The 27,924-nt window shown below is 36.2% G+C and overlaps 1 protein-coding gene across 6 annotated transcripts; it reads left to right on the top strand.

Moving 5' to 3' along the window:
* On the top strand, positions 1-27,780 carry phldb3 (pleckstrin homology-like domain, family B, member 3). 6 transcript variants are annotated; one of them, XM_079895143.1, is made up of 16 exons: positions 1-278; positions 1,597-1,662; positions 6,178-6,326; positions 7,126-7,236; positions 7,316-7,453; positions 7,548-7,676; positions 9,131-9,298; positions 12,559-12,669; positions 19,826-19,927; positions 20,033-20,114; positions 21,824-21,995; positions 23,054-23,138; positions 23,630-23,767; positions 25,822-26,029; positions 27,053-27,138; positions 27,313-27,779. In XM_079895143.1, exons 3-16 carry the CDS (start codon positions 6,180-6,182, stop codon positions 27,445-27,447), a joined length of 1,812 nt encoding a protein of 603 aa, XP_079751269.1. In that variant the 5' UTR covers positions 1-278; positions 1,597-1,662; positions 6,178-6,179; the 3' UTR covers positions 27,448-27,779. The 6 variants fall into 6 exon arrangements, with proteins under 6 accessions (XP_079751269.1, XP_079751267.1, XP_079751270.1 ...); XM_079895141.1 differs by having other exon boundaries at positions 39-269; positions 23,573-23,767; positions 27,313-27,780; XM_079895144.1 differs by having other exon boundaries at positions 39-269.
* The last annotated feature ends 144 nt before the right edge of the window (positions 27,781-27,924 follow it).

Here is a 27,924-nt window from a genome sequence, read left to right on the forward strand (position 1 = left end):
GTTTACGTAGGCGTCACATTAGGTTTGAGACGCGGCCAGAGACTCGCCGAAACTCTCTCTCTCTCTCTCTCTCTCTCTCTCTCTCTCTCTCTCTCTCTCTCTACAACGGCTGAGTGAAAGTTGGAAATCCCGCTGGTCATATCGTATCTTGTTGTTTCGGGAAAAGCCTGTTTAAATCCCCAGCACGGAGTTTATTCATCACTGTTGTCTCGCTATTTTGTCGGGTTTTTTTTATAACCCAGGACCGTTGAGGCGGAAGTTCTTGACAGGTATGATCGGTACGTATATATGAATTTATCGATAAAATTGGCGCAGTTAACTTTCTCTCGAAATTACGTATTAAGTCATACTTCAGATTTAGAGATTTTGATTCTTGAGAGAAGCAATTGATTGACAGGGATCTCCTGTGAGTGTTTTAACCTGGATCAAGTAACGTTAGGCAGTGTGTGTTTGTAATAGTGGAGAACCTGAATGACAGGAGAGGAGAGGCATGAAATATGGTAACTTACTAACTTACCATGAAATAAAATGAAATATGGTACTATATGGTACTCCCTGAAATTCCTATGAGTAAATAAAAAATACTATGATATCTATAACTTATATAATCATTCAACAGAATTGTATTTATGGATGTATTTTTTTGTTTAACGTACTGTTCATCTGCATTAATAACGGATGTTTTCACATTGAAGTGAATTTAGAGTAAATATTATGTGACAAAAGTGTGATTTGTATACATGTCATTTGCTGTCATTATTGTGTATAAACCAGCATTATATCAGCTGTACAACAGGGGATTTCAAACTGGATCACAGGAAAAAGTTGAGAGAAAAACAGTGTAAAAATGTAAAAAATAAATAAATATAATGAATAAATAAGAAGAAATGATTAAAATAAATTTAAAAATGTATAAAAGTAGATAAAAATTATTCTGATAAATAAAACATAACAGTACAGTACTATAGTGAGAAGGAATTTTTTTTTATAATTTAACATAATGGAAACTAAATATTTATTTTCCAAATAATATTTTAGACTCATTTATTATCTTATCATTATATTAATATTTCACAGTGTAAGTTGGGACTTTACACATGAAAATATATAGGCCTAACTGCCTTTTAAACATTAGAACATCCCCTTTCACGAGGATGCTCATATTTGAGGGTCCACGGCTAATAAAGATTGAAAACCCCTGAGAATAAACAGTATCACAAACTCTACAATTCAGCCCATCACTACTCTTTCTTTGAATAACTAAATTAACTATCTCTCAGAGAGTCAAGGCTACTTCAGGGCCTGTGTGTGAGGTCAATCTCAGTGAACACTGGCCTCATCAGTGTGTGGGTCACTCTGATATCTCTTTGTTTGCTTTATGATAAACTACAGCAAACCTGTTTGTTACGCTCACAGACTAAAGTGATGACAACATATGCAGGGAAGACGGCTCACATCTGAGTAAACATCCAGCTCATCTGATCATCTGGGCGTCCTGCGCCGTTCAGCTGTATTTCATGAGTGTTTCACTGAAGAATGTTGCACCTGTAATTATAACGAGGCGTGTTGAACGTGTGTGTTGTATTTGTTGTTTAGTTTGAGCAGTCGGTGTGAGGAATGCTGTCCTGAGACCAGCTTTACGCCAGAAACGGCTTTGTACAGGTAAGATTGACCAAATACATATGCGTCTGTAATAGTGATAATCTACTTTAATAAACAAGTTAAAATTTGACAGTTCCAATTACACTGTAAAAAATGATTTTGTAAATAAAACAAAGATTATTGAAGTATGAAAGAAAGTTTCTACTTCAAAATTTCACATTTAATTCAATGTGGTACTCATTATCTATATTTACTTGCAATTTCAGAGTGAAAATTGTTTAAAAGTAAATCCTACATAAACATTTTTTTCAGTGTATCTGCAGAAAACAAACTATGCATTTGTATTATCAGATTTCTTTTTGGCATGTACCATGATAGTACTATACTGCCCTACAAAGCAAAAAGGCAGTAGTGCAGAACTGAGAAAAATGACTTTAAAGTTATTCTGTCATCCAGCCTAAGTAGTTGTAGGTAGATTATTGGACATGTGGCTGTTTTGTTACTTTATATTAGCTTATTCTTTGTATATATCAATCCTCATATTTAATTTGATATTTTACCCCTATTTTGCAGTTACTGTATTCTTGCTTTGTAAATTTGCTTTGTATTACTTACCAAAAACGTGGCACAATACCAAGGAAAAAGGCAGTAACTACAGATTCTCCAAAAGCTATTACCATTTTTCTCCAAAACGACACACATTTGAGATAAGATGTTTTGTCACATAACAAAGGATGCCTTGAATGTCATGAAAATGATAATAACTCATTTTTGACCAAAAATGCAGTTACTGCCTTTTTGCTTTGTAGGGCAGTATAGTATTTCAGGTACAATGTAATTTATCATTTGGGGATGGTAATACATGATATTTGGGCATTTACCATGGCAGTATTGTGGTATGTTTTTTAATGAAGCTTGGGGTTCCATGTAAAAAAAAAAATGTTTGGCCAAAAACAATGATATTACCTTAATATTTGGACATTAGCCATTTTAGTACCAGGATAGTCTGTGTGTGTTCACACTTGTTGTTCGGTTTGCTTGGTTCGTTTGGTCCGGACCAAAGAAAAAAAACATTTTAGTCCTGGTCCACTACTCCGCTTAGCGTTCACATTGGCATTTAACACCGAACCTAAAGATACCGAACTTAAAGGCATAGGGATATGTTCACAACCTGATTGGTCGGCTTTTATTTCGTGATGGTATGTCATGATAAATGCCAGTGTTCTGGGATAAATGCGCTCGCCGTATGTGTGTAACTACATATGATGGTATGTTGACCAGCTGAGAACTCGTGAAGAGCTTATTAAATGTGTAAAGGAGTCAAAACAGCGCCAGGAATCCCTCCGTCACACACAAGCAAAGATCTGCTGTGAGGAGACGCGGTTCTGATGCTGTACCGAACTGTGATGGGCAACATCACGACTATGATGAGAAAAAATCGATATGCGTGATTCTGTCCTTTTTAGGGTCACATTTTGTGACATCGTGTCCCGTTTTTGGTTCGTTTACATGTCTTTGGTCCATGTTGCGTTCATATTTCAGTCGAACCGCACCAGAGTTCGTTTGGAAGCGGACGAGACTCATGTTTTCAGCGTCTCGGTCCTCTTGTTTGGTGTCACCAGGGCTCAGATGTCAGAGTTCACACTTATTTAATTGAATCGCACTAACAGAGCAATCGCACCAGGGTTCGTTTTAATCCAACCAAACATGCCAAGTGTGAACACACCCTTAAAGCACCAAGTAAAAAGATGTAGAATTTCCATTTGGAAGTATTAATTCAGTAACATGGTTATACATTCTCAGGAAAAAAAGGCTCTATATAGAACCCTAGTATGGTTACACGAGCGGTTTAATTCATAAAATAATCAAAATAAATAATTAAAACTAAATTCATAAAATGATCCCATGATGCAAACCCCAAAAAGGCTTGTCAGAAGCTTTTAAGGTTCTACATAGCAGCTTTTCTTGTGCTCCACAGTAAGGGTTTTTCTTCTGGGTTTTTATCTAAACTGGTTTTACAAGAAGATTTGGTGGAGCGCAACTGAGTCGTGTCGTATGAATATTGGGTTTTGTGGCAGGATGTGGAAGATATTTTGTTGACATACAGATTCTTCTGTCCGATGCCAAACACAATACGGACGGCGCGCACACACAACACTGACCCTATTTGCTGTAAAGAATCATGGAAGGAATGTGCATTGGGTTGGTGGCGAGTTACTGCCGAGTCAAGGAGAAATGATTATTAAGTCAGTGTGAACAGAGTCGGACTCGTCAGTCAGAGCAAGCGGTGTTAGTAATGACCAGGAGGGGCGCGTTATATAACAGGATGTTTATGCCACATTTTATCTCTTCTGCCACTCCTGTGCAATTACAAATGATTATTCACTCATTACACCCGTTTGTTTCACCCTTTTCTATAACTTTCACTCTTTGGTTTCTTTTGGTTTCTTTTGTGAGTGTATCACAGTGACCCAGAACTTTCATATCTGCATTTTCACTTTATTGTTTCTGGACTTCAAACCTTGCATGAATACTGCTCACTACTCTTAAGTTGGATTTTAGATAAAGGGCAGATAAGATTGTGTTTAGGCTTGTTGGCGTCACATGTGGCCGGGTCTTTTAGTTAACCAAACTAGACTTAACACCCAGGACAAATCTGGCTACAGGACAACATCTTGGTTTAGTGAGCTGTCTGCATAGGCAGCGTTTTATGGGAAAATGTTTTATGTTAAAATAAAACTTTTAGCCCAAGAGCAGATGAGATTTTATATTATTTTATATATTTATATTGTATATTATGCTATCTTATAAGACGCTTTCTTTTAGCAAAAGAGCAGATAGAAGTATTAGTATTGTTGTAATTATTTTATTATTTATATATTATTATTATATATTTAATATTATGCTGCCTTAGAAGATGCCTTCTTTTAGCCAAAGAGTAGAAATATTTTGTATGATTTTATATATTGTTTTGTATATATTTGTATTTTATATTATGCTGACTTATAAAACACCTTTCAGCCAAAGAGCAGATAAGATTTTATTTCACATTTTATATGTTAATATATATATATATATATATATATATATATATATATATACAGTACATACAGTATACATGAATTTACTATATTATTATTGAATTATTTGTATATTATTTCATATCTATATTTTATATAATGCTGCCTTATAAGATGCCTTCTTTTAGCCAAATGATATTATTTGTATATTATTTTACATTTATATTTTATATCATGCTGCCTTATAAGATGCCTTCTTTTAGCCAAATGATATTATTTGTATATTATTTCATATTTATATTTTATATAATGCTGCCTTATAAGATGCCTTCTTTTAGCCAAATTATATTATTTGTATATTATTTTATATTTATATTTTATATCATGCTGCCTTATAAGATGCCTTCTTTTAGCCAAAGAGCAGATAGAATTTTATTTTATAATATTGTGTACATGATAATTATTTCATAATTTTATTTTATATATTATCAACTTATATTTTATATTAGGCTGCCATCTAAGACTTTTAGTTAAATTGTAAGGCCGCATTGCATGTATCCTTTGCAGAGAAGGCAGTCCTATAATGCATTGCAACAAGTCTGTTTATCATCTCAACAATATCTCAACTACTAGTTCAAATCTTCCGGGTCTAGTTTTGATCAACAGTACATGTGGTAAATATACATACTAAAAAACCTGCTTTTGTCATGAAGGGCTAAGCTAAATTCGTGTTTAAACAAGCTATTGTGTGTTTCTGCTTTAGTGAGGCTGTGGTTAATCTAGGACTCCAGTCTCTCTCTCTGTGGAAATATGAAACCGGCCTGTGACATTTCAGAAGCCACTTCCTCCTCCAGAACGCTCTGTGTGCCAGTCTGTGTTTGGAACTCCTCATATCGGAGTTTTATATTTATCCTTGTGGCTCCAGTGCTCTGAATCCTAATAAGGCTTTGGCATGGGCAGGACTGATGGACAGGGCAGAGAGAGGGTGGGAAAGGGTTTTGACAATGGCGTACCGAGAGTCTGTTCCCACACTCAGCTTTGTCAGATGTGACGTTAAGAGCGTAAGAGGGCGATACGGGGTGGAGAGAACTAAAGCTCACAGACCGGCAAATACAAAAGCTTCAATGAACACACAGAGCCCATTTACAGTGAACTGTGGCCTTGTTGTATGGTATTGTGTAAAAAACACCTGAACAAGCTACAACCGCCCCCCGCTGTTGCTGTAAAGGCATTGAGCTAGTGTCTTTCATTTGTGCTTTCATCTTCACAGCCTTTCCTGTGGTTTGTTGAAACACATCTCACCTGAGAATTAAGAGCTGTTATGTAAAACGTTTTGCTGATTAATCTAATTAAGAAACATCCATAACACAACATAAGCTGGTTACCAGTCATGTGCATCTTTTTAGGACAGGATTTCACTGTTACAATGGTCAATGCATGTTAGCTTGAGCATCTGTCATTTGATCATTGTTTGCAGCCTCCCATGAGCCGGACTGAGTTACTGTAAGTGTCCCATACCTCCAAACTTAACTAGTCTCCACTCCTGTTTAATTAGACATGCCCAGACACAATATGGATACACAGAGGAGCCAGTGGGAGCCTGTCCGAAAATCCCCGTGGATCATGCGAGTGGCTGTGGAGCAAAGCCCCGCCTCTTCGGGGGCGGAGTCAGACACAGAGGGCAGCAGCACAGAGAGCGAACAGGTACATGTAATGCTGTCTTCCATTTAAAATTTATATATATATATATTCTTTTACATTAACCAAAGATTAGATACGTTTTACATTATTTTATATATTATTTTTTACATTTGTATTTTAGGTAACACTTTATTTTAAGGTGACGTTCTTACACGTTCTGTCATGTCGTTAGTCCCTGATTAGTTGATCTTTCTCCACCTGTGCCTGTTTAGTTCCCTCATTTACCCTGTGTATTTATACTCCCAGTTCTGTTCAGGCCTCTGTCGGTTATCGTCTATGTGAAGTGTGTGTGTTGATTCCCGTTTGACTGTCTCTTGGATCTTTTTGTTCAATAAACCTGTATTGGATTATATTCGTCTTCCTCGTCTGCCTGTCAGCAACCCCGCGTAACAGTTACTACATGTACTTACTATAGTAATAATAGTAAATTATGCATAATTACAAGTAACTAGACCTAAATCTATAGTAAGTACATGTATTTAATTAATATTACTACTCAGTATTTATTTAAGGACAATGTAACTACGTCACCTTCAAATAAAGTGGAACCATATTTTATTATTATGTTGCTTTCTAAGATGCCTACTCTTAGCCAAAAAGTAGATAAGGTTTTATATTATTTTATGTATTATTTTTCGTATTTTATATTATACTGCCTTCTAAGATGCCTCCTTTTAGCTGAAGAGCAGATAATATTTTATTTCACATTTTATATTATATGATCACACTTTCATCTTATAATCAGTCCTGCAACTTACCTGGCGTTTCAACCACATCGGTCTCTCATTCTTCACTTTACCAGTATCGGGTCAGACAAGCAGGCGGAGACTCAGCGAAGCTCTTGACGTCACCCTCGCTGGTGCAGCAGCACATCACAGAGCTCGACCAGCAGAGGGAGGAGCTGAAGATTGAGGTGAGCGGAGAACAGGTGTTTTCCCACCAGCAACAGCTCAGCGTGCAGTGAAGTGACCCGTGTGTTTGCTCTTCTGCAGCTGCAGCTGGAGGTGGCCCTGCTGAGAGGAGAACTGCAGGCAGAGCAGGAGCGACTGCGCAGACACACAGATCAACTGCAGGTGTTGCAAGAGAAGGACAGGCAAAGAAAGGGCCAGCGCTTGGCCAACAGACAGAAGGTCTGTGTTTGCTGTGCTCACAGCTTGATTTACAGATTATGCATTTCATAAAAAGCATCATTAGTGTTTGAGCTGGAAACGTGCTTTCCTTCAGGAGCGTGTTCAGCTGGAGGAGCAGCGTCTGAAGGTGGAGAAGATGAAGATGAAGTGTGAGGAAATGGAGAAACAGATTCCCTCACAGCCAGAAGACCAGCGGGAGCAAATGCTGCTTCAGCTGCAAAAGGTGATGACAAACTAGGGGTGCTCGATTACTCGGCCTGAATTTTCAGCATCATTACTGCAGTCTCCAGAAGTAATTATAATATGTTAATAGACCTTATTCACAGCAGCGCCATCTTTGATTTTTAATGGGAATGAAAGCGAGGCTGTGAGGGACAGACATGCATCTCTTCAATGGGCTGTATTGTTATTTAATGTGTTTTTGGATTGTTCTGCCCATGAAACACTGGAAAAATATCTTTCCAAGAAATTTCAGTTGACAAAAAAACTCCTGACAATATAAGCTGTGGAAAATTGTGAGTAATCTAGGAGCTTTATAGCTTTTTACAGCGGATGCCATTGGAAACACGGCAAGTCTATCCCTCACAGCCTCACTTTCATACCTGTCATGGCGCTGCTCTGAATAAAGTGTATTTGCTGCACAGTTATTATTAATTATTATTAGTGTTCAATTATTAAAGGTGACCTATTATGCAAAATTCACTTTTATATAGTTTTTTGAACATATGTATGTGTTACCACCCTATTGTGATAAAAATCCATCCACTCTGTTATTTTACCCATAAATCTGAAACAGTGTCTCAAAATGAGCCAGTTAGGAATGGGCTCAAATGAAACGTCACATTGAAACAAGCCCCGCCCACAACTGGCACAGAATCTGCCCTATTAGCTTAGCCCCTCCCCTAAATGAGCTGTGCGCAGTCCGCCATGTTTATCTCCTCGCCAGAGCATGTGTGCGATATCAGAAGTTTTAAAACTGATATGGCTTTAAAATGCATGCAAATAAAAAACGTTCATTATGACGAAGAACTGCAATGTCACATGAGCGTGACCGCGTGAGAGATGATGATCAAAACCAAACAGATGTTTTGATGAATAGAAAGTTCGAAAGAACAGCTTTTGAAGTAGAAACTTTTGTAACATTATAAATGTGCTGAATAAAATAAAAACTTACTTTCCACAAAAATATGAGGCAGCACAACTGTTTTCAACATTGATAATAATAAGAAAAGTTTATTAGCAGCTTATCAGCATATTAGAATAGGTCTGTTGGACCTGCGTAGACTGATCGGTGTATGGCATCAAAGTACCGCAAGAGTGATTTTAAAGCATATGGATTTGTGCGCTCTCTAATCGCTCTCGCGGTACTTCGATGTCATACACCGGTCAGTCTGCGCAGCGCCAATTCAAGTCGAACACACTTAAAGATTTCTGAAGGATCATGTGACACTGACTTCTGACTCAACCAGTCATGTGAGTCTGACTGACTGAGCAATGACAGATGGGAAGAGTGTTGTTTTGAAGCTACAAGTCAGTATTTTTGCAATTACTTTTGGTGCAGAGAAACAAAAGCATAAAAGTCTCTACTGACAGATTTATGCTGCATGCGTTGTCATGAACGGTGACTTCCTCCCTTATAATTTTGAAGAAATTTATCTGTATGTGTTTTATATTCAGGACAAGGATGCGCTTGAAGCCACAGTGCGAACTTTTGAAGACATGGAGTTTCACATTCTTGAGCTGGAAAGCGGGATAGAAGATGAGCGAGAAGGAGAGAATGGAGAAAGTGAAACGGTCATAGAGCGAGAGATAACCAGAGTGCAGCACATGCACAACGCATCTCAGGTGAGCTGAATAACTTTGTTTTAAGAAATGGAGTTTATCTGACAGTGTAGTTTAACTACTAGATTACCAACAACTCATCATGAACACAATCATTAACCATGTTTTATACTCCTGTCTTGTAGAAACTATTGCATGCTTCTCATTTTATTTGCTTATTTGTTCATGTTTATTACTATACGAGCACATCACACTTAGTGCCGCACAGTTCATGCCAAATCAGAGTTGTGAGTGCGACTTCAAGTGGAAGTTAATGGAAATTGGAAATTTTAAAAATTGGACACTCTCACTGACTTATGTCATCAGTAGAGGCAGACTGCCACACTGAGCATGAGTGTAAGTATTGCTCACACTGACAAACCAAACACAGTCACATGATGCAGTAAACAAGGTAATTACATCAGGGGCCACAAAAGAGAGAGACTAGACTGACTGAGAGAGAGAGAGATTGAATTGAATCAGGTTACATGGAGACTGTCTGCAGTGCTGCTCCTATAAGCTGCTTTAATCCATATAATTAATAATTAATAATATAAATATATTGCACTTAAACGATATTTAAAAATATTAATTTGAATAGAATTCATTACAATTTAAATGCAAACAATATTATAATAAAATGTAATATAATATAATTATATATTGCACATAAAAATATTTAAAAATATTATTTTAAATGTTATTATATATTACATTTTATTATAATATTGTTTGCATTTTAATTGTAATGAATGCTATTAAAATTAATATTTTTAAATATAACATTTTACAGTTTTACTTTTTTTTACTGTACTGTTGATCAAATGCAATTAAAATGGATATTTTTTATATTGTAAACATAAATTTTAGTGCCTCTAATTTTTTGTTTACATGTTTATTTCACTCATACACACACATGCATGTTTTTATGTTTTATATATATATATAATATATATATATATATATATATATATATATATATATATATATATATATGTGTGTGTATATATATATATATATACACACACATATATATATATATATATATATATATATATATATATTAGGGGTGTAACGGTACACAAAAATCACGGTTCGGTACGTACCTCGGTTTTAAAGTCACGGTTCGGTTTATTTTCTGTACAGTAAGGGAAAGAAATGCAAACATTAAACTGCAGGTTGTTTATTACTATAAACTTTTTTTTAACAATTTGTTTACACTTTTTTAAACACTTTTTAATAAAATATAATAAAATAGATATAAAATAAAAAAAAAAGAATAAGAAATAAAATACTGCTGCAAAGTTCTCCACTAAATAAAATACTCTCAGTCTCAAACCAATATCACATAATAAGATATAATGAAAAATATAAATAAATAACTATGATTACAGTGCAGCATTACCAATCCCAGCTTGTAGGCCTGCTCATATTTAAAAATGAAGGCTGGGAATCGATAAAAAAAAAAAAGAACTAATTAATTGCACAATTTGCTGTAATTAATTGCAATTCCTCCAAGCTTGTAATCATCAATAATTAAACTTATAATCACCTAATTAAATGAAACACGGGGAAAAAAGGAACAGAAAATAGCCCTATATTAAAATAATATTAAACATAAATATATCAATGTATTATTATTTTTCAATAATCAATCAACATAATCAATTTAAGAATTTTTTTTTTTTTTCACTTTTTTAATAATTATCAAAATAAAATATAGTCCAAAGCTATTATTACCAGAGCTTGTGATCAGAGCAGGTCATTTTACCATTTTTGCCAGCATAACTAAACCAGCTCAGCAAACAGAAGTGTACTACTGAGAAATTTCACCTGTTTTGGGTGTTTTGAGTGTTTGGGCCGTTAACGACAGAGCAGAACGCGCAGCGCAAACACGGACTCGAACATTGAGCAGAGAGCGCAGCGGGCCGACACACACACACACACACACACACACGAAACGGAGAGTGCGGCGGCGCACACGGAGCGGAAAAGCTTTTTTTCGCCCTGCAGTCTATTTTATTGGTTTAGGTTACAGTGACGACGGATAAAACACTGGTAAAACATTAGAATCAGCTGCAGGGCGGGATTTGCGCTGAACGCGGAGACTTCCGCCACTTAATATGTTCGTGTAGAAACACGAAAATGTACCTATGTTCCGCACACAAAATATTGCATGCAGTCATTCGGTACACACGTGCACCGAACCGAAAGCCCTGTACCGAAACGGTTCGGTACGAATACACGTACCGTTACACCCCTAATATATATATATATACACACACTACCGGTCACTATATATACACTACTATGTTTTAGATCGGTAAGATTTTAAATGTTTTTAAAAGAAGTCTCTTCTGCTCACCAAGGCTGCATTTATTTGATTAAAAATACAAAAATAACAGTAATATTGTGAAATAGTATTACAATTTAAAACAGCTGTTTTCTATGTGAATATATAGTAAAGTGTAATTTATTCCTGTGATCAAAGCTGAATTTTCAGCATTATTACTCCAGTCTTCAGTGTCACATGATCCTTCAGAAATCATTCTAATATGATAATTTGATGCTCAATAAACATTTTTGATTATTATCAATGTTGAAATGAATAGAAAATTCAAAAGAACAGCATTTATTTGAAATAGAAAGCTTTTGTAACAATAAACACTACCCTTCAAAAGTTTGAGGTCAGTAAGAATTTTTATTTTATTTTTGGGGGCAAGAAATAAAAGAAATCAATACTTTTGTTCATCAAGGATGAGTTAAATTGATCAAAAGTTACAGTAAAGATATTTATAAAGTTAGAAAATATTCTATTTTAAATAAATGCTGTTCTTTTGAACTTTCTATTCATCAAAGAATTTTGAAAAAAAAGAAAAAATAGGGGGAGTAAAATAGCAGGTTGTCCATTAACTGTACTCGTGTTACATCCACATCAGAAGCGTCTAGTGTCCATTGAGTATAATAGGAGTGATCTAGTTTTGTCAGGTCGTGCCAGCGCTCAAGGTGAGAGTGTCAGAGCAGTGCATAAGTGCTCATTGACTCAGCTGCTCCGTATGACAGATCTCTGACCCTGACCTGTCAGCTCAATGTGCCGGGTGGGCGGCACCACGCCGAATTTTCCTCTCTCTCTCTGAGTATATGCCATCAGTGCCACACAAACCAAACCATGGTTCATGAGTCCTTAACGCACCAGACCGAGGCTTATTGCTGAATGTGTAAGTTTCATATGAAGTTTCTGTTCATGCTGAAAATGTTTTAATGATCACGTCGCTGTCTTGCAGGAACGAGTCCAGCAACTAGAAAAACAACTGAAGGAAATGGAACAAGAAATGGATAAAGCTATGAATTCCCTCAGGCAAGAGAGAAGAGAGCTGCTCCACAGGTCTCAGAAGGTAAGACGTCCTACACGCTTCTTCTTTAGTAACACGACAAAACTAGGGTTTTATATGTTCTAAAAACGCGTGTGAAAACTCCTATATCTGTGATCTTCTGGTCTGTTTTGGGTTTCCTCCTTCAATGTGCGTCTGTGGGATTTTTTTCACCTATTTTATGGTGCAGCAGGTGAAAATGGTGCGTCTGATCACTTTGTAAAGTACCAAAACACCTCTCATCAACCAGTGCTAAACTAAAAATACTAAAAATTTACGTGAGTTGCAATAAATTAAATGTTTACAAGAAGAAAATCAAATATAACAAATTTCAAATTTCGTTTAGTTATAGTTGAGGTATTAAAATTGCTAAAGTTTAAAGTCGTCATGAAATCAAAATTGACCCTATTTACTTTGTTAGTGCATATTACTAGTCTTGTGGTGAACAATTAATCCGTGCAAGTTAATACACAGAAAAAAATAGTTTGTTGTGGTAATCTTTAATCAAAATCTGAAAAGTTACTTCCGGTCTGGGATGGCGTTCCTTCTCTGATGACGTCAGTTTGACGGCTTAACCACACGCCTCAAACCGTTAGTCTGCTATGAGCAGAGATGGAGAGGAGGAGCGCTAAAGTAAAACCCTGCCCTCTATTCAATATTTCGTTTCACTTGGAAATGCGTCACAACACTGGAGAAAAGTCGTTTGCAACTTCCGGTTCACGGGGACTTTTAACAGAAATAAAAATGTATAGTTTTTCATTTAATATTAACATTTAACAATAGAAACCAGTAACACATTACAAAAAGGTCTCATTTATTAACATTAGTTAATCTATTTACTAGCATGAGCAATACATTTTTACAGCCTTTATTAACCTTTGTTAATGTTAGTTAATTAAAATGTTCATGTTAGTTCATGGTGTCATTTTGAGAGCTGTCTCAATAGCAAAATCCTTCCAGTGCACTGAAACATAAACCCCCTAAAAATCCCACAATGTACCATGAAAACCAGGGAGCATCGATGTTCACTATGTTCCCTTACTGTAAATTCTGAAGCACGAAACATAAATTATGCGAGCCAACTCAATACATGACGCGTTAGATGTTTTAAAAAACTAACCCATTATTTAATTATATTTCAGCATAAACATACGTCGCTATACAGGCAGTGGGTCTCATTCAAGAAACATTCGTAAATATACGAGTAAATATGTGAGTGATTTGCGCGTAAAGAGACATTCCCGAAAACTCTTCTCCTGATTCACAAATACTTCGTAAACGTCAGATTTGATAGTGAAATGTGTGTGTGGGTTAATGAATTCCAATCAGTCGTAAATGGGACACGCGTGCACGCTCATTCGCAATTACCATAAATCCCGCCCATTAAAACCGACTGACAACTATATATGGGCATCATATTATGACACCAAACGAAGGATTTCAACATGTCTTCTCAAAAGCGAATGAAGAAGAGAAATTTCTCAGATGCAGAAATTGAAGTTTTATTATCAGAAGTTCATTCAAAAAGCCACATTTTATTTTCAAGCGTACATAGTGGCTTATCAGGTCCTAAAAAAAAGGATTTTTTTAGGTAATACCTAAATGCTTTAGATAAAAATGCTTGGCAGCATATTACAGATGCAGTTAATGGAGTTTCATCTGTTAATCGAACAGTCCAAGAAGTGAAAAGAAAATGGTTCGACATGAAGCTTGACTGCAACACTTGTAACTTGTGGACTTGTAAAAAAAAAAAAAAATTTAAAAAAAATTAAAAAAAAGAATAAACAGCTTGAATATAATAAATAAATAAAAAAAAAAAAAAAAAAAGACTTGCGGACTTGTGTTCCGTTTGCAGATGCTATTACTGGCTCTCGTAATAAAAGTAAAAAGAAAAACCGTATGTAATTACTATATATAATATTTTTTCAAAATGCTGTGTAAATATGTACCCGATTACGGTGAATTAAAAGGCAGCCTTATTAATGAGCAAAACGTTCGGATGTTAAACGCACTATTTACGCGTGGCTGGGAGCAGGTGTAGATTTCTTTCGTACCAACTAACATTTGGAAAATACGAACATTTTAATGAATCCGAAAATTTACGCCAGAACCACTTTACACACGATTTACACAAAAATTCGTTCTGCTCGTGTTTCATGAATGAGACCCAATGAACATAATCTAACTAACATTTATAATAAATTTTCGCGTTGAGTCTTTTGACAAGAGATAAGGCTTTAAGAGCTATTCAAAGCGAATGATTGTGGTCTTCCTAAACTCTATTTTAAACGTTTAATAGATATGAGTGATGCAATACCAAAATACTAGGCTGTCTAAAATAGGCGGAAATTAATCTGCACGCAAAGTCGGCGGTCGCGTTGAGCCTTCTGACAAGAGAAAAAGCTTCAATAGTTAACCAAAGCTAACAACTGTGGTTACATACATCTTCCTAAACTCCATTTTAAAGGTTTAAGAGCTATAAGTGAAGCAAAACAAAAAACGATGAGCTGACTAGGTTGTCTAATAGGCGGAAATTAGCCTAACCTGCACGCAAACTTACCTTCGTGGCTCACGGGCTTCCTTCTGCACCGAAGCATTACAGCTACTGATTTTTAACAAAACAGGCCTACTCAAATGTATCTAACCTAACTATTTTCACTCGTTAATGTCTAAAAAAACAGACAGAATTATCCAAAGATAGGCTTACTTGGCGCCAGTAGACAGACCTTTTTTCTCCCATAAATAAAAACCTTGCTACTTGGGGTATTTTACATGCACAGTGCCAATTTCGAGTCAGTAAAATAATAATAAAAACAATAATTTAATGCTGGTATCCAAAACATTTAATTCAATTCAAGTATTATATTAGATACATTTTAAACTTCAATGCACATGTATAATAAGCCTAGTAATAATAAGCCTAGTAATAAGTAGATATTTAAAATACATCAATAACTGATATCATAGTTTAAACACAGATAAAATCAGAGTTAAGGGAGCTGATTGAGACGAACACGTATTGTTCATTGTTAGTTCATGTAAACTAATGTAGCTAACTAATAATTACGCAGCTCTGTGGAATACTTGATTCTGATTGGTCAAACACACCATCCAGCGGTATGTTATTCCCCGATAGCAACCAGTAAAAACTGATCACACAAGCTCATCTGGGTAACTTAAGTCAGCGCTATATGCTTGCTAGGAACGTTTTTTCTTCGTGGAAGTTTTGCGTTTGGTGAGCTAATGAAATATTAAAACTCAAATCAATATTTTGATATAGTTATTTAATTATGTCATCCGGGAATCTCAGACTCGCTCACTCTTGTTTCATACAAACGCAGCTGCTGCTATTTTGCAATGATTGTTTTGTACACTGAAATGGATTATAAGATACAAACAGGTACGATTTTAAAACGAATCAAAATTACAATGAAAACTGAAAATATAACAATAAAAACTCATCTAAAATATTAATACAGTTACAATACTAAAATAACACTGTCCTCAAGAGGAAGAGGACGACACACACACATTCAGCTTTAATGCTAGCGTTAAGTTATGTTATAGTGATTATAGTTACACTAAAGTCAAGGATAAAGTAGGTGGAGGAATGAATTACGGAGAGGGAAGAGAGAGTCCGAGAGGGCAGGATTCCCAGAGAAGGGAAGGACCACAGGAAGTGTGAGAGGACAGAGCGATAGAAAGCAGATGTCCTACAAAACTCAACACACGTCTGGTGAGTGTTTCTGTCTGTATGTACTTCAAGAGATGTGTGTCTGCTCTGTAAAAATCAAATTCTGGCAAGCAGATATGACAGGATCAGGAAAGACAGGGAATGTGGGGAGGGATTTTTACAGAAGACAGGATTGAGAATGAAGCAGCTGTTAACTGGTAACATGACGGACTGTCTAACTGAATTAAGACTGATTTGTCTGTATGTACGGTCTGTAGGAAATAAAGACGTGTTCCTCGCAGCCGCTCATGTGTCTGTGAGTCAGAGGCTGCGATCAAGAGCTGTCTGGACCTTCTTGAATTATGGACTAAACAATTGGTTTTCCCCATGTGTAAAATTTGTTCTGCTAATAATTACCAATATTAGGAAAAAACTGGCTTTCAGATGACAGGAAATGAACACTTTAAGTAAAGATAGTTTGACTTCCCATTGCACTTTGTAAACGAGTGTCTGTGAGTCAGAGGGTGGGATGGATGCTTATCTTAAAGCTGCAGTACTCTTTAACTCCTTAAAGGGATGGTTAGGAGTAAAATCAACCTAGGGTCCTTTGCACCATGACCTCGAGCCAAACACCCCCAATGAAGCCTTTTTTCCTTTGGTCGAACATTATTAAAGTTAGAGCTTATTTAGAGATATCAGCCGGATGGCTTAGTGTAGGCGCTAATGGATCCTAGGCTGTGTCTCGTAAATTACCCCACTAATAATCCCCAGAATGGTACCAGACTTCTACAGAAGTACAAATAGGTTCTGTACTCATAAAACGAGGCATTGGAAAGTTTGTAAGTACATCAGGAGTTTATTTAAATAACACTTGCCTGATGGCTAATGCTATCGCTAACCCGCACGTCGAGGTCACTTCAGTGATTAGGGAAAAGCACGTAAAAGTGGGGGGTGCCGCTGGCAAAACCAGCAATGCAGGTTTGAGAGGTGGCGTCCCGACAAATCCCGCGAGAATCACGACTTGCTTTACGCCACATCACATACATCAACAACATATGAAGCAGCCTTTATGGAAGACACTAGCACGCATTTCAGACGTGAATTATGGCAGAGTCAACGAAGAAAACGAAGAAAGTGCGGTCGGAAGAATCAAGGAAAAGAAAACGACGGCTCTGCGTGTATTTACGACAGTAACGTTAATAGGGGTGGGAATCTCTAGGCACCTCACGATTCGATTCGATTACGATTCAGAGGGTAACGATTATCGATTATTAACGATTTTTTTTTTTTTTACTTAATTGGTACTTTTAAAGCAAAGTATTTATGATGACCCATAATGAACTTACTTCCATCTTCCTATATTAATTTTATTAATAAAACAAATGGAAGTGATTTGAACATTGCAAAGAACCAACAGGAAAATAAATGTGTGCCTGTACTAGCAGTGTACTTGTAGTAAATTAATACAAACTTCAGCATATTCTGAATCTCTAGCATTTAATAATAGACTTCTAACCAACATCCTCTTGTTATTTCCAATGAGCAATATAATCCTTCAGACAAAAAAACATTTTGCTGTAGCAAAATCACAAACAGTTTTCGTTAAAAAATATAGAATGATGTACCAGCAGCTCTCATATAATGCTTGTGGATTTACGCATATTCTGAATAATTAGTAACATACAAAGCCGCTCTTATACACAACTAAATAATAAAGAGTTATGACTTGAAATGTTTGCTGTATACCACAATCAAAAACAGCTTATACAAAAAAAGTGAATGAACATCTGCAGAGAGCACAGTTAAAATGTAACTTTTTGTGACTGGCATTGCACATATTGCAGGGCAGTATAACGTATGTATAACAGATCGGTTTACAGTATATTGATGTGAAAACTAAATACTGAAAGCAGCTTTCATAAAAAAAATACTAAATAGGTAACAATGAAATTGCCAATTTTCCATACATTAGCTTTTAACGAAGAGGGTGCCGTTCGAATTTGGCACTCAGCCATCATGCGTCTGTTATGTGCACGCCACAGACTGCACGCGCACACCACATCCGCTAGTTCCGCCTTTTGCGTTCCGTCAATATTACGTTATTAGAAAAGAAAAAAAAAATTGTTTAGAGAATCGATTTTTTGACATTTGTGAATCGATTCAGAATCGTCCACGTCCGCATCGCGATACATCTAAGAATCGATTTTTTCTCCCACCCCTAAACGTTAAATACAAGTACTCCACAGAGATTCTAGGGGTTGCTGTTTGAGAAAAACGGAAACTGCGTAGTGTGCCTTTAACTATCCCGAATAGTACTAAGTCAGTTATCACAAGGACAAGTACTTATAGTAACTCTCAAGGCCCTGATAGTGATATACTCACGGCAAAGTTCTTCTTCGCTGTTCGCATAGTCATTTTTATTAAAAAAAATAATAAGTTTGCTTTTTTTATATTGTATTTTATTTCCGTTAACTTATTTTAATTAATTAAACTTATTTAAATTGTATTTTTAGTTTTGTTTAACAATAACAGCACTGGTTGATGAGTTGTGCTGTTACTTTACTAAGTGATCAGACTCACCATTTTCACCTGCTGTACCATTAAACAGGTGAAAAAAATCACTCAATTGTCCTGACAATGAAAAAATGCTATTTTAATGAGCCATAGGAAGTTCCTAAAATGCATTATTCATTGAAATTCATAATTCTCTAGTGGGTTTTATGATTACAAAATGAACAACTGCCTTCTAAGATGCCTTCTTCGCATGCATCCATTATGGAGCAGGACGTCCCATAATGCAGGGGTTCACAAACTTTTTTGTCAGGTGAACTCCTCTGACCTAAAATATTTTCTTGAAGCCCCCTATGAAATTTTAAGTTAATATTTTAATAATTTAACAACACATTTGCATGTGCACAGTTCTCTAATGTGAGTTATTGATCACATGACTACCTGAGTGTCATGTGACCAATAACTCCCATTAGAGAACCATGAACATGCAAATGTGTTGTTAAATTATTAAAATATTAACAACAAATACAATATTTAATGTTTTTTTTATGTTTATTTATTTATGTATTATTTTATTATTTAATGTCTTTTTTTTTTTTGTTGATGAAAAGATAAAAATAATACCTAAAGTGTAATTTAAATGATTGTGTATTTTTATGCTCATAACATTTACAGCAACAACATTCTAATGCGAAACTGTATTGAAATCAGTGTTGAATGCTCTGTTTCTATGACACACACTTGTTGACTATGTAGACAGCATGGCAGTGCACTAGGTTTTAGAACAGAGCCTCTTTCCTCCATGAATGTAATTTAATGGCTTATTGTGATCATTTATGTTTTGGTTATTTGTTGTCTTAATAACTGCAGTTATTATTGTCTTGTAGCCTTAGTTTTTTGTTTAATATTTACCTCTTCATGTAACTAATATAACAGCATTGGTCAGGATGTGTCTCTCACTCACATGCTAAACATCAAGGACATTTACCTTTGTAGATTTTGAAAGAGAAGAAGCCTCTCACTGATTGGTCCAACATCACTGGATCCACCCCCTGCATGATGTCACTCAGCCCTCTGACCATTCACAAAGCAGCACAGGTACACTGTGAATGTGCATTAGATGGTTTGACATCTAGAACTTTAGTGATTCATGAGTTTGCTGCTGTCAGCACATTGACTTTGTTTTTAAAACCATGTTCCTAGGAGTCATTGAAGGATACGTCCAGCTTACCCCGCAGACGGAGCTCGCATAGGAAAGTCTCAGACAGACCTCTCTCTGCGCAAGGTGAGCAAACCAATGAGGTGAATGAAAATGTGATGAAATGCAGTTTAACTGGTGCTCAGACTGTAAGTAGGTCAAACAGCAACACAATTGTGCAAGACTATGAATGCACAGACAACAGGCAGCATGCAAAACAAAGTACAACAGCCAACCGTCATGACAGTCCTGCATGTCCTGGCTTATTTGCTGTGAAAAGCTTTTGTCAGTGTTTTCGTTAAGGTGTGCCAGTGTTGCTGATACAAACTGGAAAAGCGAGTGGAGCCACTGCAACTGCACACAGTTTTGCTTTTGTTTGTCTTTAATAATCCTGACAGTCGTTTATCTCATGAGGGAATTGATCAAACAAAGAAAATCTATGGAACAGTGTCTGTGTGCGAAGGTTCATGTGCATCTTCTTTACATAAATTAGTCTATTAGAAATCTGGTTACACTTTATTTTAAAGTATGTGTATTTGCAGTGTACTTACCCAAGAAAGTACTGGTAATATAAGGTAACAACATAGGTTACGTTTAGGTTTAGGAGTAGGTTCAGGGTTAGTACCTAGTTATAACCCAGTTATTGTAATTGCTATAATAAGTACATTGTATGTACATGCAGAACAGGACTGTAAAATAAAGTGCTACCTGAAATCTTATGAGGTAATGATTGAATTATGGGATGTGACTTTATTTTATTGCACTTCCTGATTTGATTTGATTCCACCTTTTATATGATGATGATGATGGAAAGAGAAATTATTTTATAGAGAAATTCTATTGAAATGTTGCAGTTGCCAAAGTGAACTGCGTGTGTGTTGCTTGGGTAAACCCTAAGATATGGGGACAAAATGTCCCCACAAAGACGGCAATATCCAAAATCCATTTTTTGGTCCCTATGAGGAAAACATTTTATAAATCATAATAAATTATGTTTTTTGAAAATGTAAAAATGAAGAAAGCTTTCTCTGATGGGTAGGTTTAGGGGTAGGGTTAGTGTAGGGGGATAGAGTATACAGTTTGTTCAGTATAAAAATAATTATGTCTATGGAAAGTCCCCGTAAAGCCCCGTTGAGCCATAGTAAAACTCATTTGTTGCAAACTACCAGACAATAAAACACCTATTAAGAGTGATTGAACCTCATTTCATAACTCTTCTTGCTTCTGTTTGATATATTGCTTGTGGTTTTTCCTCTCATGAAATCATGTGACCTCAAAAATATTTATTTTTTATTTATTTAGAATATAAAAAACTTTTTTTAGGATTTTAAAAGATGGGTAATCAATTATAATAAATGTAAAATTGATAGAAATGGGCAATTCCGCGCAAAACTGTCACATCCATAACGCCAACTAAATACCATGGCATTGTGTTGGCGTTATGGATGTGACAATTTTGCGTGGAATTGCCCAAATACGATATAGTGCATTCAGACCAGTATAAAGTGATCATATTCCCAAGTAATCTAATTCCCAAGTAATTCATGTTTTCATATTTTCTGAAATAAATCTAATTTATCATTATTGGTAAATCATAATCTCTCAATGTATAATGTCCACCAGCTCACCGAACTGTGTCCACCTTTGGAGAATCAGTCTCTTTGCAATAACTCCATAGTTTATGTTATTTTTAAAGGTGATTCTAATTGTATTATTTTTAAGATGTTTATTAGCCAGAAGCGTCTAATAAATGATTGAATGTAAATGTAACGTTTCCCGTTGCTTTCATATGCCAGTGTTGGTGCGAATGACTCCAGACAGACCAACCTCAGAGGCTCTGTCGCCTCGCCTTCCTCATCACACCCACAGACTGAGTAATGGACATTATAATGGGCTGAGATCAGCGCAGACCGATGGGAACGGCTCTCACGCGCCATGCAACAGCGCCAACACCTCCCGCGCGCCCAGGTGAGTGGCACAGAACAGCAGCCTGGCTTCGTGTTCCTATTACAATACTGAATAATCTGTACAGGAAGCTCTAACAGGTGTGTGTTTACAGGGGTGTGAGAAACCTTTTATTTGAGGCGTATGAATCTGAAGTGTTTGTGAGTAAACATTAAACTTACTGCGTGTGGGTGAATTCTGTGAACTTTACACCCTGGCCTGGAACATGATAGGAGAATTTTTAATGCAGCTTAATTATTAGTGCTTTATTAAGCACTATTTTAATGTAGCTTGTTTCCATACAACAACAATTTATAGTTCATGACCAGGAATATCGAATTTCAAAGGACAAAATACACCATAACAGTACCATAAAAACAGTCCATATGACTCGTGTCTTCTAGTCTTCTGTTCTGAGTTAAAGGTTTTGTGTGAGAAACAGACCTAAATTAAGTAAATAACATACTAGTGTGTCATATTCGGTTATGACGCATGTAAACCAATAAATTACATCAAACCTGGCACAAAAGTTACATTGCTTGGCCAGAAGGGAAGATGTTTAGATAAATAATGGCTTTAATTTAATTCAATTCAAATCTCTACATTATAATTTAGTATGTATTATATACTATATTACGCCCAGAAATATATATGAAGTTGTGTATTTAAGTATATCCAACTTTATTTGCATACATACAGTACACTTATGTAAAGCAATCTCTCTCTCTATATATATATGGTAACACTTTATAATAAGTATATAGAAACAAAGTACTTATAAATCATTAGCAAATGGTTAATTAATAGTTTATAAACTGTAGTTAATACATTAATAGACTTGAGTTCTTCATTCATTGTCACTGTAATTAACAAAGTGTTACTGTTTAATTAGCTCATATGTAAAGAGTTAGATAATGCTTTGTTAACAACTTATTAACCATAAATAGTTCTCACTTCAGATTAGGTGACGGAACATGGGAAAATGTCATTAATTACTTGTAATTACGTGCCTTTATTGGACATTAATTGCATTAGTATTAAGAGCTCCTTAAATGGGATCATGTGACCTTTCACCTTTACAGCCCTCAGAACATCTTGGATTTGGTGGAGATCGAACGGAAACTCCGAGAGGCCAAAGCAGAGCGGGAACGTCTGCTGAAAGAGAGAGTGAGTTACTGACCCGACACAACCACAACTATACTGATCACTGCAAACAAGACATCATCATCAGCTCACAAGAGACTTGTGTTTGTTTTTCTAATTTCATTTCAACAAAATCACACTAATTGTCATGCTGACTCACGTCTTCAGCTGTGATTCGATTGCATGTGGTCACATGACTTATTTTTAGGCCAACAGCGCGATTGTTCATGCAGCAGTTCCATAAACAACATTTACCTTTGCATTTACTCATTTAACAGACACTTTCATCCAATAGGCCTGTCACAATTATTGATTGATCAAGGTTATTCGATGAAATCTGAATTATGTGAGATAATTATGTGAGATTATGTGATGAAGTGAAAGTTACTGTTGAACGCTGCTGACTAAGTTTGGCCAGTTCATATGTTGTTTTTCCACCAATGAAAATATTTCCCAAGGAATCCAAACTAACACAGTCTGACGGCAGTTTCTCGTCTCCGTTTGTCTGGATGCAGGAGGAGCGTCAGCGGGTGTTAGCCGAGCAACACAGACAGAAGGAGCAGCAATCTTTAAAAACACACACGAATACATCACAACTAGAGACACTTGCTGAGGAGCGGCTGCAGATGAACTCACCGCACAGGATGCCCGAGGTACGTCTGATGATTATGACACTACTGAAATAAAATACACTTTCTGACATCATTTACTAGTGATGTAGTACTCGAGTCCGGTCTCGAGACCGATTTCTGCTTTCTCGGACTCGACTCGGACTTGTTCTTACAAAGACTCGGTCTTGACTCGGACTCGACTGAATTTGAAAACCAACGGACTCGGTCTCGACTCGGACTCGACCCTTCAAAGACTCGGTCTTGACTCGGACTCGGCATAGGCGGTCTCGTCCCCATCACTATCATTTACTCACCCTCATGTATTGTTTTCTTACTTTCGTGAAACACAAATGGAGATGAGGCAGAATGTCCGTGATTTAGTTTTACATATGAAGAGTTCAGATGCAAAAGCCTCTAAGTGCCATCTGAAATTTTCTTCTAGAATGATCATTTTTATCAAGCTTGTATATTTAAATTCAGTAATTTCACTTAAATGGCAATGAAAATGACCTATTAGTTGTCATTTAAGTGTAATTACTTAACTTAAATATACGAGCTTGATAAAAATGATCATTCTAGAAGAAAATTTCAGATGGCACTTAGAGGCTTTGGCATCTGAACTCTTCATATATTGATTTGTTCTGTCAAACTCAAAGTCTCTATGAGTCATACATACATTATAAGTCTTCTAACGTCACATGATGCTTTGTCAAGTATAGCACAGATTGCAGTAATAAACAGGAGGATAACCCTTGCACACTGAATCATGCTAAAAAATAAATGCGACCTCACGTTATGTCAATCACGCTCGCACACTGCCTCCGAAACTCTCGTCCGTCATAAAAAAATTCGGATCAGGTTCGATTTTCTGCGTTTTTCGCATCCATAGCAAGCATTTTGATTCAGAGCCACCGAATCACGAATATGAAAAAACGCATCTAAAACGCAAGCAAATTTCAGACTCAGTGTGCAAGGACCTTTAATGTTGCAAATTAATTATGAAGCAAAATCAATTTCAGTAAAGCAGCTGGTTCACACAGAACTTTGAAAATCACGAGACGCGGACAGTGGGATGGGGAAACCGCAAGGTCTCGAGAGTGCTGTGCTGTGAGTGATATTTGGAGATTGTGACTGTGATTTTGAACCTCTGTTTATCCTTGTTAACTGACCCACGCCTGTTTGGCTACGATTTTGGATTCTGTTTTTGCATTGTTAGCTACGGACTTATACATTAATCTCCTGTAAATATTTTTATATATATTTTTGCCAAATTAAGGGAGGTAGGGGGTTTGACGCCATTTTATTTTGTATATCTTTTCACATTGTTTTTGGTTTAGGGAGGTAGGTAAGGTAAGGAATGGTAGAGGTTATACAAAAGATTGTTTTTGTTTGTTATTTTGGCCTTGTCTGCCCCTGACGCTAAAACCCTTTTGGAAATAAACGCATGTTATTCTTGATATCTCTCTCTGGTGGTGAGACTCATTCATTTTCCCTTAAAGTGAAAACCACTAGACAAACAACAACAAACAAAGCAAATTTCATGAGTTCTTTGTCACACGATGACGAAACTCCAATTAGGTTTTGGAAAATTTATTTTAAGACGAGCCCCCAATTTCTGTTACGGCCGTCCCCCTAGTGGTCGTAACACGCGTCTTTTAAAAGTTGAACTTCAAACGCAACGGTCAAACACGTCCGTCTAGCGCGTTTACATACAATAATGGAAAAGTAGCGCAGTAGAATGGAAAAATGCGTTCTGTGTGAACGGCCTCTTATTCAGCTCTAGTCGGATTTAATGTCGATTCAATTCAGTTCAGTAATACTGTCAATGTTGCAATGGGGTCCATCAACCGTTTGGTACCGACATTCTTCAAAATATCTTCTTTTGTGTTGATCAGTAGAAAGAAACTCATACAGGTTTGAAACAACTTGAGAGTGAGTGAATGATGACAATTTTCTTTTTAAAGTGAACTATTCCTTTAAGAGTGCTGTTTAATATGCTTTCTGTTGAATCTGTAGAATGTCCCCCTTGTCCCTCCATCTGATCATTTTCATTTCAATTGTGCTTGTATCTTGTTTATTTCCTCTTCTTCGTACAGCAGGGTGTCCCGCTTTCTCTGACGGCGAACTTTGACCTGCGCGCTCACGTGGAGTCTCTGGGTCATAACGTGGCAGGGTGCATGGGAGTTAATCTGTCTCCCCGGCGGTGTGGCGGCTTTCTAACCAAGCGTGGAGGTCGAGTGAAGACGTGGAGGAGGAGGTGGTTTATCTTTGATCTGGACCACCAAAGACTGGCATACTACACCGGTGAGGAAAAGAGAATATATTACAACAACGCATCCATTAACACAGGGTTTTCCAGAGGGGGTTCATGAAAAGCTAATGATTATTAAATCCCAACGTTATATTATTATAAACAAATAGGGCTGCATTTGGAAATTTACATACACATTTGCATCATTTCCAACAGCACCAATATTCACCAAAATAAAAGCTCAAGGATTTGACATTAAAAAAGAAACAAAAACAATAAAAAATATATATTTACTATACTTAATTATATATGTATATACATATACTTGCATGTGATCTTTTTTTTCATATTTTGAATGTTTTATTGTTTTCTTATTTTTTCATATTCATTTTTATGTAACAGGGTGTCCGCGGATCCTTAAAAAGTCTTAAATTCCATAATGTAAAAATAAGGCCTTAATTAGCATTAAAATGTCTTAAATCTGTCTGAAAAATGCAATCAAACCGACTCCATAAAGAAGATTTTATTTTCATTTTAAAATCATGTAACATTACGTCTATTTGTCACGCAGAAAAAATAGGCGGAACCAACTTAAGTTTTAGTAATTATGTTTGTTTTTGAAATTGTAATAATTGTTATTTAGTTTTTATTCATTTTTATTTCAATTTTATTTGTACTTATTTTAGTACATCAAGTTAAACTAAACGAAAATGAGAAATGTTGCTTTGGCAACTAGCTAATTTTATGTTTTATTTAATTTAAATTATTGTTTATTTTATTAGTAGTTTTTATAGTTTTAGTTGACTATCATAACCCTGAATGTGACCATTAACCGACATCAGAGAACCGTGAACATGTGAATTCATACTTAAATTATTGAAATATTGACAATCTTCGGGGGACTGCAAGAAAACATTTGACATCTACAGGGTTTGGCTGACAAAAAGTTTGGGAATCGCTGGATTAACACGTCACGCTAAAAGTATTTCCAGTGTATGGTACACTTCAGATGAAATCTGATGAATGTCTGCTGCTTTCTCATTGAAATCTCAATGTTCTTCTCGTTGCTTTCTCAGAACTAGATGAGAAGAAACTCAAAGGGGTCATTTACTTTCAGGCCATCGAGGAGGTTTATTACGATCATCTACGAACAGCTTCAACAGTGAGTTCATACGCCTCCATATATGAAGTCAAATATGACCACAATCTGAAACGATAGACACAAAACTGTAACTCTAACCCTAATATAACTACATATTTTGTAAAACCACAGTTTAGCAGGGTTTCTGACACATTTCTGTATTTCCCATGCTGACTGTGTTTTTGTCATTCTCAGTCTCCACGGCCCAGCCTCACCTTCTGTGTGAAAACATACGAGCGGCTCTTTTTCCTCGTGGCCCACAGCGCCGAAGCCATGAGAATCTGGATGGATGTTATTGTGACTGCCACTGATGAACACAGCAGATACTGATGAACACTAGAAATGATGCTGAACAGATGATGAAGCCTGTAGATGAGATCGCTCAGGGACTTTAAGGGATGCCACAACACAAGACGAACATGAATGTCAGCGGAGCAGAGGACATTGGGATACGGAGTATGAACACTCATACACAGACTTGACCTTCAGTGGGTTTGTGTTCTGCTGCCATCTGCTGTTACACGAACAGAGCACATCACACACTGCACTCATGTGTTATGTTTCTTACATATTATTTATTATTGTTACATATACATTTTTGTCATGTTTTGCTATTGAAAGTTTTGGGGTAAAAATCCTGCAAAGTGTTAATAAACATTTACATTCCAAACAATGTGTCAGGACCTTATGTGACCTTATACAGCTGTTTCATCAACTGCAAAACCAACAGCTCTTTGTTATTTTGTGTAAGGAGCAGACAAAGAAAAATTAAATAAATAAATAAATTACATGCAAATAAATTTAAAC

The sequence above is a fragment of the Squalius cephalus genome (assembly GCF_949319135.1).
Source record: "Squalius cephalus genome assembly, chromosome: 15".
In the NCBI taxonomy this organism is placed as follows: domain Eukaryota; kingdom Metazoa; phylum Chordata; class Actinopteri; order Cypriniformes; family Leuciscidae; genus Squalius; species Squalius cephalus.